The sequence below is a fragment of the Manis pentadactyla genome, chromosome 12 (genome assembly GCF_030020395.1).
Source record: "Manis pentadactyla isolate mManPen7 chromosome 12, mManPen7.hap1, whole genome shotgun sequence".
Lineage (NCBI taxonomy): Eukaryota > Metazoa > Chordata > Mammalia > Pholidota > Manidae > Manis > Manis pentadactyla.
The window spans coordinates 2295076-2309985 of record NC_080030.1 but is presented as its reverse complement, the minus strand read 5'-3'; the positions used below and the strand labels follow the sequence as shown (position 1 = coordinate 2309985).

At 56.5% G+C, this 14910-nt stretch overlaps 1 protein-coding gene across 8 annotated transcripts in view; it reads right to left on the bottom strand.

Annotated features, from left to right (window-relative positions):
• DOT1L (DOT1 like histone lysine methyltransferase) overlaps nt 1-14694 on the bottom strand; it is a 51237-nt gene extending 36543 nt beyond the window's left edge. For 7 of the 8 annotated variants that reach the window (XM_057489631.1, XM_057489632.1, XM_057489637.1 and 4 more), the window contains exons 1-2: nt 14441-14694; nt 5207-5250 (exon numbers count right to left, since the gene is read on the bottom strand). In XM_057489631.1, the coding sequence (XP_057345614.1) occupies nt 5207-5250; nt 14441-14521 (125 nt within the window). In that variant the 5' untranslated portion in view covers nt 14522-14694. The remainder of the gene's footprint in view (nt 1-5206; nt 5251-14440) is intronic. The other variant, XM_057489633.1, reaches the window with a different exon arrangement.
• Between the last annotated feature and the right edge of the window lie 216 nt (nt 14695-14910).

Genomic DNA, 14910 nt, shown 5'->3' with positions numbered 1-14910 from the left:
AGTATGAGCGTCCCAACAAATGCAGAAAACGCCCATGACAGAATCCAGTCCCCATTATTCAGGAAATGGGTGGAAAGCATTGCCCTGGAGCTGACAGGGCTGTGGCTGGGTGGTAGTCTCCCACAGCACACCCACCTTTTCTCTCCTGCCAGTGGCTCTCCAGGAGGGCCACGGGGGCTGGACACTGGTGGAGGAGGAGCCATCTCTCCTGTGTCATCAGAGAGAATTCCCCACCGGAGCAAGACATGGCTACTTAGCAGCCGCTGAATCCAGAAAGGCAGCAGTTTTCTCCACCACGCCCCTGCACTGGGCACACACATCCTGACATCCCTGCTCTGAGGTCTGGGGTCCCTCCCCACCGAACCCCAAACTCACAGCCACCAGAGCAGCAGGGCAGTGTGCCCCCCAAGCGAGGTCTTCCCGGCTCCCTCAGTCCCCAGGTCCCGTGATGCATCAGAGCCCCTGGCCTCACTCTGCACACACACCTTTACTCCCAGGCCAGTCTCTGCTCAGCACCACCCACAGCACAGGAAGGTCTGAGCCCTGCAGCCACACCCACCAGGGTGCAGGACCAAGCACTCCCGGGAGCAGAGAGCCCTCCTCCACCACTGTACTGGGGTGCCGGCCGGCGCCACGCAGCAGGGACTGGAAGGAAGCACTGTCTGCATTCGCACACACAACTCAACACAGACTAATCTAAGGAATTTATACAGACGCTGCGAAGACATGTGACTCGAGCAAGGTCACAGGAGAAAAGGTCAACAGGCAAAAATTAACTATATTTACATACACCAGCAACAAAACATTTTTAAAAGAATTTTTTAAATGCCACTTAAAGTAGTATTAAGACATAGATACTTAAGCATAGTTTCAATGAAAGGTCTGCAGGACCTCTACACTGAGAACTGCAACACACTGCTGGGAACTACTAGGGACAACAGAGAGAGACATACTGTGTTCATGGGATGGAAGACTCAATATTTTGTAAATGCCCCTTCTCCCCGAACTGAAATACAAATTCAAAGTAATTCCTATAAAAAGCCCAGTGGTAGGCTTTTTTGGAGAAACAGACAGGGTGACTCTAAACGTGACATACAAAGGCAGAGAACCTAGAATAGCCAAAATAATCTTTGAAAAAAGCATTTGGAAGACTTGTACTACTTTCTTTTGAATCTTACTATACAACTAAAGAGACCAAGAGAGTGTGGTGTTGATGTTGGCATAGAGATAAACAGATCAGTGACATAGAACACAAAATCCAGAGAGGGACTAATATTTAAACAACTGATTTTAGAGAAAAACACCACGGGGATTTGATGGAAAAAGTAAAGTCTTTTCAACAAATGAGGCTGGAATGATTGAATATCAATGGGAAAAATAAATAAATCTTGATCCTCATAAACATAAATGGCCATCTGACAATAACAAAACTTAATTCACAATTGTTCTTAATTAAACCTTAACATAAAAGCCAAAACCACAAAGCTCCTTGAAGAAAAACAAAAGAGAGTATCTTTGAATCTCAGGTAGGCAAAAATTTCCTGGACGTGACCCAGACAACTAAGCATCAAAAAATGAACTGATAAACTAAAAACTTCGTCATCAAAATGCCATTAAGACTGCCGCCAGCCACACTGCTCACACTACAGTACCTCACTAGGCATGCACAGCCGGGGTGTGCTGAGGAGTCTTACAACTCAGGCAGGAGGAGAAAACCCAATCTCAAAATGCAGCAAAACTACTCTCCAGCAAAAGACACCAAAGCTCCCCAGAAAAGTGGCTGATTCTAAGATTGGAACACAGGGAATGTGGAGGAGTTTGGAGCATCGTGTGGTTCCAGAAAGTGAGGACATGCTCAGAACAGGCACGGGACACACCGCAAGAGCCTCAGCGGCAGCATGGGCACAACATAAATAACAAGAGGAGAGCCGGCAGGGCAAACCTGATCCCCATGAAGAAACAGAGTTCTGGTTAATAATGTGGAGAGAACGAGGAAAACAGAAAGTCGCCTGCAGAATACCCAGGTGGTGAGGTCCACAGCTGATGCTAGAATCAGTGGGCACAAGTCTGAGGAGAGACCGCCTCTAAGGACTTTCCCCAAGATATTTACTAATGGAAAAGGAAAAAATGGGGCCTTTATGTGGAAGGAATCTGATAGGCAATGCCGTAACCAGTTGACGGAGGTTAATGTCATGCCACAAGACACATGGGGGCCGGTGTCCCTCGCTGAGCCAAGAGCCCTTACCGTGAGTGAACACTCTTGTCTGATGCTCTCTCTGAACCCATTCCATATGATTCAGAAGCAGAAAACAGACCTTACATCATTTCATCCATAAATATGTCATTATTCACCCATACAAGTTAAAGAGTTCTTCTTTTTGCATAACTACAATGCCATGGTCACATCTAGGAAAAATAACATCAGGAATAGCAAGAAATTTCCTCAAACTAATACAGGACAACTGTGAAGGCCCCATAGCTAACAATGTCTCAGTGAGGAAGGACTGAGTGCCAGCTTTCACTTCTATGGAATTGTACTGAAGGTCCTGGCCAATTCAATAAAGTCAAGAAAATGAAATAAAATCACTAAGACTGGAAAGAAGTAAGTAAAACTGTCCCTACTTACTGGTGATATAGTTATTTCCACAGCAAGTCCCAAGAAATCTCTAAAACAATTACTAGAATCAATGAATTTACCCCAAGGTCAAGACTGATATACAAAAATCAAGTGTATTTTTACTTCTGAGCATCAGGCAATTGGAAAGTAAAATTTAACACAAAATCCCATTTATAGAAGTGCAAAAAGTATTATCTCTCTAGGAATAAATCTACCAGAAGGTGTGGAAGACCCCCACACTGAAACAACAGAACATGGCTGAGAGAAATGCTGGAAGCCCCCTAAGTGGAAAGATGTGCCATGTTCATGGATTGGGAGGCTCAATATCAACGGCAAATCTCTCCAAAAGGACCTATCAATTCAATACAATCCCTATCAAAATGATGTAAAAATCAACAAGCTAATTCTAAAATTTATATGGAAAAGCAAGAAGGTTTTGGATAAACAAAACAATATTTAAAAAGAAGAACAAAGGTGGAGGACTTGCCCTGCCTGATTCCAAAACTCAATATAAAATGACAGTAGCCACAGTTTTTAACTGGCCAAAGTATAGAGATGTGGGTCAGGGGAACAGAACAAGGTCTAGATATGAATGAACTTGTATGCTACCAATTGATTTTTGACAAAGGGGACAAGGAAAAGCCACAGAGAAAGGACAGTCTCATCAACAAATGTTGATGGAACCACTGGACATCCATATGAAAAATAACAAACTTCAACCCACACCTCACAACAGATGTAAAATTTACTCAAAATGGATGAGAAGTCTTCAATGTGAAACCTAAACTAAAAACTTCTAGAAAACATAGGAGAAAACCTTTGTGACGTTGGGGTTAGGCAAGTATTTCTTAGGATGCAAAAACCCCCAAAACTCTAAAAGAAAAATGTGGATAAACTGGGCCTTTGTCAAAATTTAAGATAACTGTTCTTCAAAGGACACTGTTAACAACACAAAGAGACGAACCATGGACTGGGAGAAAACATTTGCAAAACATACACCTGATAAAGGGCTGGTAACCAGAAGACACACGTATGCTCAAAATTCAACGGTAAGAAAACAACTAACCAATTCTTAAAAATAAGCAAAAGCTGATCAACACATTAGTTACCAGAGAAATGAGAACTGAGACCACAGTGAAATACCACTACTCAGCTCAAATTAGACCAGCGACGGCAGAGGACATCAGCAGCGTGTGCTGGCGAAGACGGGAGCTGCAGGAGGGGTCCTCTTGGAGAACACCCTGGCCGTTCCTCTTAATGTTGCCATACGACCTTGCAATCCCACTCCTGGCTATTTACCCAAAAGAAACAAAGACGTGTCCACACACAACCCCCAAGACCCAAGAGAACATTTATAACAGCTTTGTTTATAATCGCCAGTCAGAAAACTCAACACGTCCATCATCTGCTGAACAACCAACAGACTGTGGCCCATCTGACAACTGAGCTCTCCTTAGTAATAAGCAGTGATAAACACGACAACAGGGATAATCTCAATACCACGTGCTGAAAGAGGCCAGGAAGAAAAAAGTACATACGATACGATTTCATGTACATAAAATTCTATAAAACACAAAGCAGCCTGCAGCAGCAGAAAGCAAATCAGTAGTTGCCTGGGACAGGAGTGAAGGGACAGTGGATTACAGAGGAAGCCTGTGGGGTGACACCACTGACTGGTTGATTACACAAACTGTTTCACTTAATCCTCAAAGCGATCTTGCAAGGAGGCATTGCACAGCTCAGGAGCAAAGCACGCACACTCAGTGAGCTGGAGGGCTTTGGGTCGGGCACCCAGCCGCCAGGTGGCAGGGAGAGCAGGCCAGGGCTCACAGCACAGCAGGGGCTGGAAAGCGCCACAGCCCAGCCTGCCGCCCCCACTGCACTACACGGTCAAGGGTCCTGAGGAACAGCGCGTGGCAAGGCCAAGGCCATGCACACGTGTACAATGTGGTTCCCACTGCTGCATGCAGGGAGCAGGAGGCGCCACCGAGTCTGCACTGTGGGCACCCGGAGGGCGTCCCAGACCTCAGTCCGGGATGGGGAGAAAGCCTAAAGAAACAGATCAGCAATACCCTCACCCCGGTCCTGGCCAAGGCTGCCAGCTGACAGGCCCACGCCCTCTGCACACTCACAGGGCAGGGACGGCTCTCGAAGGGCTACGAAGGGGGCTGGAGAAGAGTCAGACCACCAAGGGCACCGCCAGCTGAACCCAGCACATCAAAGCCAGCTGGGACAGGACAGGAGAGGGACGGGCTGAGGCAGCGGGCGGGGGTTCCAAGAGCCCTGTGGCCAGGCCGGGCCTTCCACCCCCTTCCACAGGACGCCAAACTCCGAGAGCATTGAGACCTGCCCAGGGCCGCACAGGTGGGTGACCTGGACTCTGACCAAGCTGCCGGCTGCTCGGGTCTGGTGGAGATGCACCCAGGGATCGCAAAAGGAGTGTGCGGGGCCAAGCTGGCTGAAAGCGCGGGCGGTGGGGCTCAGAGAGCACAGGTGGGGCGTGGCCTGGGCCCATGGGCCCTGGAGCCAGGCCTCAGCTGGGGGGCCCCCAACTGGGGCAGCCCCGCCCACCCGCAGGTGCGCACTCACCGGATGGTCTCGATGATTTCGTGAGCAGCATCGTGGTGTTTGTCCTGAAAGACAAAGGGACAGGGTTTACGCCCTGCAGCAACGCCACACCGCACGGTGGCCTTGGGAGGGACCTGTGGGGACGGGGCCTGGATGAGTCGATGCCCACTGACCCTCCTGTCCTGTCCCCAGCCTGCACCCTTGCTGCCCAACCCACACACATGTGGCAGTGTTCCCGCGGCCGTGCAGTCACAGGCCCAGCTCCGAGTCACTGGGCCTCCCCGGGCCTCTGCATCCCAAGCAGAAGGCTACTGACTGAGACAGCAGGAGACGGACATGAGGGGTTCCCTGGGCCCTCCACTTTGGGGGTCACGTGAAGACGTGTGTAACAGCACATCTGTTCCTGCAGCAGGCTGCACTTGACTGTGATGGACAGCACACCTGTGTCCCAAACCCACACGCTGAAGCCTGGACCCTGGGGGGAAGGTGTACACAGGTGGGGGCTCTGGGAGCCGTTCACAGGGCGACGCGAGAGAGGCAGTGACAAGGAGCCAGCCACGGAGCAGTGGGCCTCAGGGCCCAGCAGGGAGGAGGGCACTGCAGAAAGCAGCAGCCAGGAGCATGGAGTCTCACCCAGTGGCCACGAACCATGCCGGAAGCGTGGCTGGGAGCCAGGGTCAGCAGCTACTGGCTAACTGTGCTTCTGCAGCGGCACCTGGAGCCCCAGGGGCCTGGGGGCCACCCCACCTCTGACTGAGGCACAGAACACTCACAGGGCACCTCCCACACCTGGTGATGAACGCACACACCAGGGAGCCCCTGCCTGGGAATCCCTGCAGGGACGGCCGGGAAGGGGCTGCTGAGCAGGCGGCCAGCTCCCTGCGTGTTCTCTAACCCCAGGTCTGCACCACTACCATCTGCACCCATTTCTGCCTCTGCATGCTCGGAAAAGGAGCCAGGCTCTGTGGGACAATGGCCCATTCCAGGGCTGGGGCAGAGAAGGGACAGGATGGGCCCAGACGTCCCTGGCCAGGAAGTGCAGATGTGCCCAAAACAGGACGCCCCCGGCGGCTGCTCTAGGCCAGCAGGAGTGGGACAGGGTGAGGGGCTGGGTCATGACCCAGAGGATGATGTGAGCATCCACCAGCCAAGGGATGCTGGAGCCTGTGACTGAGCAAGTGGGGAGAAGAGCCCGGTCTCCTGCAGGGTCCCAACAGGCTCAGGAAGGAAGAGGGCAAAGGTGGAAGGTGCCACCCTGCGAATGCCAGAGCAGAAGCTGTAGGCAAGGCCTGCTGTCGGGGGCAGAGTGTCAGCCGGCCTGCAGGACCGGGATTCCTGTGGGGCCGGACCACCTCCCTCAGGAAGACTCGGCAGACCCACCCTCATGGGGCTCGGGTTAAGTGTCCTCCGCGCAAGACTCACGGGCCCCGGGGCCACGCACCAAGGACAGATGTCCCCTGATGGGAGGTGCACATGAGGCTGGCGGGCCCAAGCTGAGGAGCACTCTGCAGACGCCAGAGCAGCGCCTTCCAGCATGCACATCATGAAAGGCGCTTGCCTTTCCTTACAGACAGAGGGGCCACAGATCAGAGCTCAGGAGGCGGGAGCCTGGACCCGCAGGGGCGTGGGGAGGCCGTGGCCGCGACACTCTCCCAAGGCCACGTCCAGGTCACTGACTGAGAGCACACAGAGACTCTCTTAAGTCTCAAATCCACTCAAAGGTGAAATTTTAATAGCTGTGTTGGAAGCTCAGACACAGAAGCTTCTGCAAATGCAGACACACCAGAAACGGTGCCATCAGGGTGTGAACATAGCTGGCCACAGCCTTGCCTGGCACAGCCTCAGGCACGTCCCCAAGCCCCCCTGCCCAGAAGGCCTTCTCACCCACCTAGCGGCCACCTTCTGCTGCCCTCTCACTGCACAGAACGCTCTGAAGATAAACGTGGTGCATTTAAAGTCTCGTGAATAAGACGAGTAAATCCATGAATTTCATGGCACCTCTTCAGCTAAAAGCTTAACCTCCTCAGCTCTGAGTAAGGAAGACATGTCATGTGGACACCCACATGAACAAGCACCAGAGTAGGGCCTGAACACATTCAAACACCCCAAAATTCAAGGTGTGGTCAGTTTGCCATTTTAATCATTGTCCTGGATTTCAACAAGACGCTTCCCTTCCACAGATACCTTGATGAGGCCCTGAGGCCAAAAACACGCTTGAGACCCCAGGCGCCAGGCCAGTCCGAGTTCACGGTTCAGCTCACCAGGTAGGAGCAAGAGCAGCTCACCAGGTAGGAGCGAGAGCAGCTCACTGAGGGTTTATTCTTACATGACCAATTCAGGTACTCGGGACGAGAGCACCCTACCAGTTCACAATACACAGGAACCCAAAGAGAGGCCCTGAACACACATAAAGGGCAAAGCCAAAGGTAAGACTGTGGGGCAGGAGGGGGCCTCCACCCTGGAAACCAGCCTGTGGGTCCCAGCAGCAAGACTCAGGATCACTCTGAACAGAGAGCAACTGTGGGGCATGGGCCTGCAGGCACACACACCCTGGGGGCAGAGCAGAGAGCCTGGGCAGGTGGCAGAACAGGCAGAACTAGAGGGGCAGTAGGACACCCGGGCTCCGGTTCGAAACAGGGAGCCCCCCGCTCCCCAATGCAACAGCAGGGAGGTTTGCAGGCACTGAACGGCAGGAGCTCGCGCCTGGCTGCGCGGCCTCACCAGGCCAGTCCCGTCACTCCAGCACAGCTCCTCGTCCGCAAGCTGGATGCTGTGGGGTCGCACCTGCACTGGGAAGCCCTTGTCTTCATCCAGGTCCTCCTCCCAGACCTCCACACTCAACTAGCAGGGTCTTCAGACACCATGTAGCCGTTGGCACACATGTAGCTGGCCATGGCCTTGCTTGCCACCCAATCCCTGACCCAACCTGCCCGGCAGACCTTCCTACCCACCCAACAGCCACATCCTGCTGCCCTCTCACTGCACAGAATGCCCAGATAACCCAGCTCACAGCCTGTTATCCACAGAGCTCTGAGCCCGCTGTCAGGGTGGGAGGCAGCGTGGGAGACATCTCAACCGCTTACTTAGAGCCCCACACAGTCCATGGATGCGGTGTGCCTCCCGGGGGGCACTGACTCCCACCACCCCACGGAGCACAGCATCCACGGGACAGCAGTCAGCACACGCCAGGAAGTAGCAGAAAGCACCAGGCTCCCAGTCACTGCTTTTGAGCTTCACTAGTTTCAAGAACTATGCTCACATGGCCCCCAGAATAATGTCACACTGCAAAAAGGGACAGCAAGTGGGTGGCTGACGCTGCTGCGGGAGGACGCTGAGTCAGTGGTGTGCAGGCCTCACCCCCCCTCCCCTGGGATTCTTTGCTCCCAGGAAATGTTCCCTGCTCGGCTAAAAGGCACAGCTGTGACAACAGCCCGAATGACCAACAGGAAGGAGGGCTCAGCTCCTGCTGCCGCCTCCACGGCATCTCCCCACGATGCCCGCCCCGAGTCACTGCAGGCAGCTCAGGCCAACCCTGACTGGCACGGGCCTTGCAGCAAACGAGGCTGGACAGAGGACAGGGCTCCCTGCTCCATGGTCAGAAGTCCCACCCAGTGCCACCCCGACACCCCCCAGAATACAAGGTGGCCTTCAGCAGACACCCACAGAAAGGCACTTCAGTGAAAGAATCAACCCGCGAGCCCCTCAAGTCACCATGGAAAAGCAGGAAGTGGCCACAGGGACCCCACGAGGCTGTATGTCCAGCTGAACGAGGGAAGAGAGGACACCAAGGTGGGCATGCAGAGGGGGCCCCAGAGGGGTCTTGGAAGCAGAACGAGGGGTGTGGTGGGAAGACAGAAAGCCCAGGGCCCATGGAGGCCCTTCCGACAGGGGAAGCCCACTGAGTGGCAGGCACAGCCACACGTGCCTCCCACCCTGAGGACACAGGCCAACTGAGAGCCTCACAGGGGCCTCAACACCCCACCACCCATCCACCCAGAGGGGAACATCACTCGGCCACAGAAAGGAGTGGGGCTCTGGTGTTCACCCCACGTGTGTGCAGTGAGAGACGTCAGACACACAGGCCACATGGTGTGCCATCCGTTTCTGTGGACCGTCCACAATAGGATAACATGGGCTCGTGGGTGCCAGGGACTGGGGAAGACGTTTATATGGGGAGAGATGGAATGTTCTGGAATGACAGATGGTAGGTGCACACCACTGTCAATGTACTAAAGTCCGAGGAAGTGTATTTCGGATGGAGAGGTTGCATGGTAGGTAAATTATATCGCAATGAAGCTGTTAGTAAATCACAAGCACAACGCCCCCGAGCTCCCCGGCCTTCCGCTTTGTGAGGACATAGAGAGAAGGTGCTGGCTATGAGCCAGGAAGCAGGCCCCTACCGGGATGTAACCATGCTGGTGCCTTGATCTCGGGCTTCCCAGCCTTCAGAACTGTGAGAAATAAACTGCTGCTGCTTAAAAAAAAAAAATCACAAAAACCAGGAGACCAGCAATGCCTGTGCACCCCAGCTGACTCACCTACTGGCCCATCTGGCCTCCCCTCCCTGTCCAGCCCCCTCACGAGCCGCCCGCCCGTCTCCAGAGCACCTCCAGCAGACCCCACCCCCAGCCCCAGCAGCCTGGCCCTGCAGCCCCAGCAGCTGCTGCTTGGTGGGCGCCTCACCCCCCTGCCACTCCAGGCACAGAGCAGACACACCACAGGCCCTGCAGCCTGGGCCTGGCCCAGTCCTGTCAACCACTCTGACCAGACCACAGCCAAGACAGCTGTCCTGTCAGGGCGAGACCCACTTGAGCTGCGGGGTTCCCAGCTCCCTGCAGGCTGCACTTCCCTCTGCGGGCCCTTCCATTTGGGGGCACTTCCCTATGGGGGGACTTCCCTATCCCGGGGTACCTTCCCTGTAGGGGAGGGTTCTTCCCTATGGGGGGCACTTCCCTATTGGGACCCTCCCCCCAGTGCCAGCCCCCACACAGCACACCACCTGCCCCGGAAGCCCTTCCCATTTCAGAAAAAGTAGCGTCGGGTTTTTTAATGACAAGTGTTACTAGAATGACCGTCTCCCACACACACACACACCAGGCGTGATTCTACTGAGCTTTCTGTGCACTGGCCAGCATGCGTCACAGCTAGCCATGTACCCATGACTAGCCAGGGGGAAGTCAAGCTGAGGGAGCTCAGGTTTAGGGAGATCACGTAATTGATCAGAAGAACAGTAAAGCAGCAGAGGCCTCAGCTTCCCAACCTCTGACCTCCGACCTCTGGGTCAGGTGGTAAGAAAGCTAGCAGCGCCCCAAGCACGAGGCACGGACAGGCAGGGGCCATCCATTTAGGGGCACAGGAACAATCCCAGGGCCTAGTGACCACAACAGAGCGGGAAGGAAGCTGGCCTGGAGGGCAGAGGCTGGGGAGCAGCGGGAGGGAGGCGGCGGGAGAGCACTAGGGAAGAGCTGAAGGACGGCAGGGGACACCCAGCACCCCAGGAACGCGGCAGATCCCCAGTAGCCACCCTCAGACTCCACCAGTGCCACCGCATGGACTAACAGGAGGCCCAGCTGTGGGAACGCAGGGACAGGAGGACAGACAAGGTGAGAAAGAAGTTTCTGGAAGTGCATCCCTGAAGGAGAGAAAGGAAACAGGAATGTTACTCAAGGAGGCCGAGGCTCACCTACAGCGGAAACACAAGCCGGAACTGGGATCCAGTCACTCAGACACAGGCGGTCAGCACCCAGGTCCCCGCATGCAAAAGGGGGCCCCCCGAAACGCTATGTCTGACCCGTCCAATGCCCATTATCTGTTCTCTAGTTGTGAGATGCCACCATTGGGGGAAACAGGGAGAGGGCCTGGGATGTCTCTGCGCTCTTCCTAACAGCTGAGAATGAGTCTAAGATCATCTCAAAACTAGAAGTTTAAAAAAACAGGACAGCGCTGCCGCGGGTCCCCCGGCTCTTCCCTCAGCCTCCCCAGTGAAAACGGCCCCCACCCATTGCGAACAGGGTCTGCAGCGGGCAACTGGGTCTTAAAACCTACCATTTGTCGTAATATTTTAGATGAAAATAAATCACTTTTAATGTCTTGTAAGATCTTGGGTCCCATAGCTTTAGGGTCCCTTTCTAGTATCACCACGTATGTCTGAGAACGAACAGCCACCCACAGAAGACAGGTTTTCCTGAGGTCCCTTCCCCTTTGAAAGTGGCTTCTCCATTCACACGAAGGCACTGAAGGGTTAATCTGCCTTCCACCTGAGCTGGGATTAGCCAGAGGGAAGCTCAGAAAACCCGCCCTGAGTCCCAGGGCTGGGGAGTCACAGGGCGGGCTGGCTCACGCCCCCACCTCAGCTACTCACCAGCTGTGAGGCAGGACCGCCCAGCGTGTCATCAAAGAACCTCGGCTCCAGGGGAAGCCGGAGGCGGGGCAGTCAGGCCCAGGCCCGGCTGTGAGCAGCCCACGCCCACAGCCCCCAGCGTGAATGGATCAGGAGGGACGGGGCCACTCCCGCCTGCCGCCAGGCGACCAAACACCGCAGGCCCCCTTCCGAGCTGAGAGCTGGCCTGCCCACCCAAAGAATGCCATCGGCTTCAGAAGGGCCACCGAGAGCTGCACGTGGACATGCAGGGGCTGTCACCGGAGGAACAAGATGCCCCGCCTCCCCCTCAGATGGTCAATTACGCAAAAGCCTGTTTCTGAGGCTGGACGCTTCCGAGCTCCGCGGATTGTGGCTGTTTGCACTTCCTGCTACAGATGCCCCCTCCTCCAAGAAGTCGCCCACACCTCCTCTGGGGCAAACTGGCAGCCTCCCCCTTGGGGCCTCAGCGATGCCTGTGGCACTGTAACTCAGCTGAACTTTGGTGTTAGAGATCGCCCACCTTACTTGGTCTGCAAGTTTCCTGAAAATGAGAATATTGTCTCTTGTCCTCTGTGCCCCAGGAACACTGTCAATACTCAGTACGTGCTTGAGGAATGAATCAAAGAACAAACAAGCCCAGTCATTTCAAATGTAATGCTGCATGAGTAATGTGACCTTCTAAAAAGTCAAGCTTCCCAAGCAGCCCATTCTCTTAATGTATTCATCATAGAAGCATCAAAAAACATGAGCTCTTATGAAGTGCTGCCCCCTCCTTTCCCATGAGAAAGCAGAATTCCTCAGAGGGCACACAGAAGGTTAACAGACGTCATGGCAAAGCTGTAAGGCGGGTGCTGCACCCCTGCAGCCAGCCAAGACTCCCACTGGGCCTTCCTGCCCGCTCACCGGGTCGTGGGAGAGCCACCCTGGGAAAGGCCTGCTGAGGTCAGGCACCTGGCCGGGCAGGCAGCACACACCGGTGCTCTGTCAAGCGAGGTCCTGGCCAGGGAGGGAAAGACCCTCTGCGGTTCAGAACCGCCTGCCCGCCCGACACTAGAAAGCCAGGCCTGGCCACGGAGCAACACAGGAGGCCTTATTTACAATGGTTACAAATCGCTCTGGCCTTGCTCCGCCCCCAATAACAGCCGGTGCCAGGATAACATGACTGTCTGCGGATGACCTTTCATCTCGGTGTCAAATGCCTAGATGGTGGATCACGGTGCATTTCTTAACTTTTTCGACGCTCAACGATACCAATTTGTAGGATGGAAAAATGCCAACCGCACTCTGAGCGCGGCACCAACCGTCCGAGCCCACTATTTTCCCAAGGTGAACACCATGACCACATAGAAACCTGCTCGCAGACGTTCCCAGCAGCTTTATTCGTCAACCCCCTAAAACTGGAAGCACCCCACAGGCCCTGCCACCGGCCGGGCGAACGGCTGAGAGAACGCCGGCACATAGCAACCGAAAGGCGCGGCCCTGCCGCACCAGACTTCACAACGGGGCGCCTCGGATGCTCCAGGCGACGGAGCTGTCAGAAGCCCCGCAGCCGTACGCTCCGGAGAGAACTACACTGCCCGTCAACCCCGGGTAATGAGTGATTTGACTTTAAACCGCGCAACGGCCAGCCAACCAGCACGCGCTGAGCGCTGAAACCGGGCGGCAGGGCGCCGCGGCTGGAGTGTTGGAGGTTCTTCCCACTTTGTTCCCGCCCCCTGGACGGCGCCCCGCCCCGCCCGGACACACTCGGCCTCTGTCCCACCGGAAAAGCCGGGCACCGGGCCCAGCCTCGCCTCCGGCCGCAAGATGAGCAAAAATAGAAAGCTTCGGGACGCGCGTTGGGCTGGAAACCACGAAACCCTCCGACCGCGGAGAGCGCAGGGCGGGGAGCCAACACGGCTCCGGCCCCGCCCCCGGACGCGACGTTTCCAAAAACTGACACACTCGGAGCGCGCGCGCGAGGGGCGGGGCGCGCGGGCTTCCCCGCCGGGTGCCCTGGAGGCCCCGTCTCCCCGCAAGACGTACGCGCCAAAGGGCGCCCCAAAGACGCCTGCCCACGGCGCCCGGCCCAAGCGTGGGCTTAGGAACACCGCACGCGCGCCGCGCCGTCGTCCCCCACGTCCCTGCGTCGCTAGACTCACCCGGGGGCGCCTTTGTAAATTTCCGCTCGGCCTGTCATTTTCCAAGGGTCACTCAAGATTAAGGGGACAGAATGCCTGGTTTCCAAGGGTCCGGCCAGCGCACCCCCTCAAGACGGGGGGTACAGAATGCTGGTTTCCAAGGGACCGGCCGGCCCACCCCCTCAAGACGGGGGGTACAGAATGCCTGGTTTCCAAGGATCCGGCCAGCGCACCCCCTCAAGACTGGGGGGACAGAATGCCTAGTTTCCAAGGGACCAGCCGGTCCACCCCCTCAAGACTGGGGGGGGCAGAATGCCTGGTTTTTCCAAGGGTCCGGCCGGCCCACCCCCTCAAGACTGGAGGGGGCAGAATGCCTGGTTTTCCAAGGGTCCGGCCGGCCCACCCCGAGACTGGGTGACAGAATGCCTGGTTTAAGAAAAGGCCGGGGAGAGGAGGAAAAGGTGTCCTCAAAAATAAAGCTGAGCACACTGACAACGCAAAGAATAAACTACCCCAAAAAAGGCAGAGACACCCAGAATGTCACAACGTAAACAGACACGCAAACTCGCGGGCCGTGGCGGCCCGCGGCCGGGGGACAGGGTTGCGGGCTGAGTGGTAACGGCAGCGCCCGAGGGGCGCGCGGGCGCTCCCAACGGCCGAGGGCCCCAGCGGGGCGGGAAGGGGTCCCGAGGGCGGTTTGGGCTGGAGGCTCGGTTTCTGGGCGCGCGCCGCACGGGCGGGCCGGGCCCTGGGCCGGGGCGGGGCGGCACTCACGTAGACCGGCAGCGGCCACGGGTAGACGGCAGGCTCGGCCCCCACAGGCGACTTGAGCCTCAGCTCCAGCTTCTCCCCCATGTCGGCGCGCGCGGCCGCCGCACCATGCTAGGCGGGCGGCTGGAGGAGGGGCGTGGCGCCGCCGGCGGGGGCGGGGCGGGGGCTGAGGGGAGGGCGCTGGCCTGGGCCGCCGCCGCCGCCGCCGCCTCGCTCCCGTCTAGCCCCGGCTCCTCTTTGTGGTCACAGGCCCGGGGCCTCCAGCGCCGCCGCCATCTTGGGCCGGCGTGAGGCGAGCACAATGAGCCGGGGGCCGGGCCGAACCACTCGCCGCGCGCGCGCGGGGGGGTCCCGGCGCGAGAAAGCTACGCGCGCCCGCTACCCCGCCCGCCGCGCCGCGCGCGCTCCCCCCGCCGCCCCGCCTCGTGGGCTCGCCCGCAAGCACGCACGCACGCACGCACGCACGTCCTCGG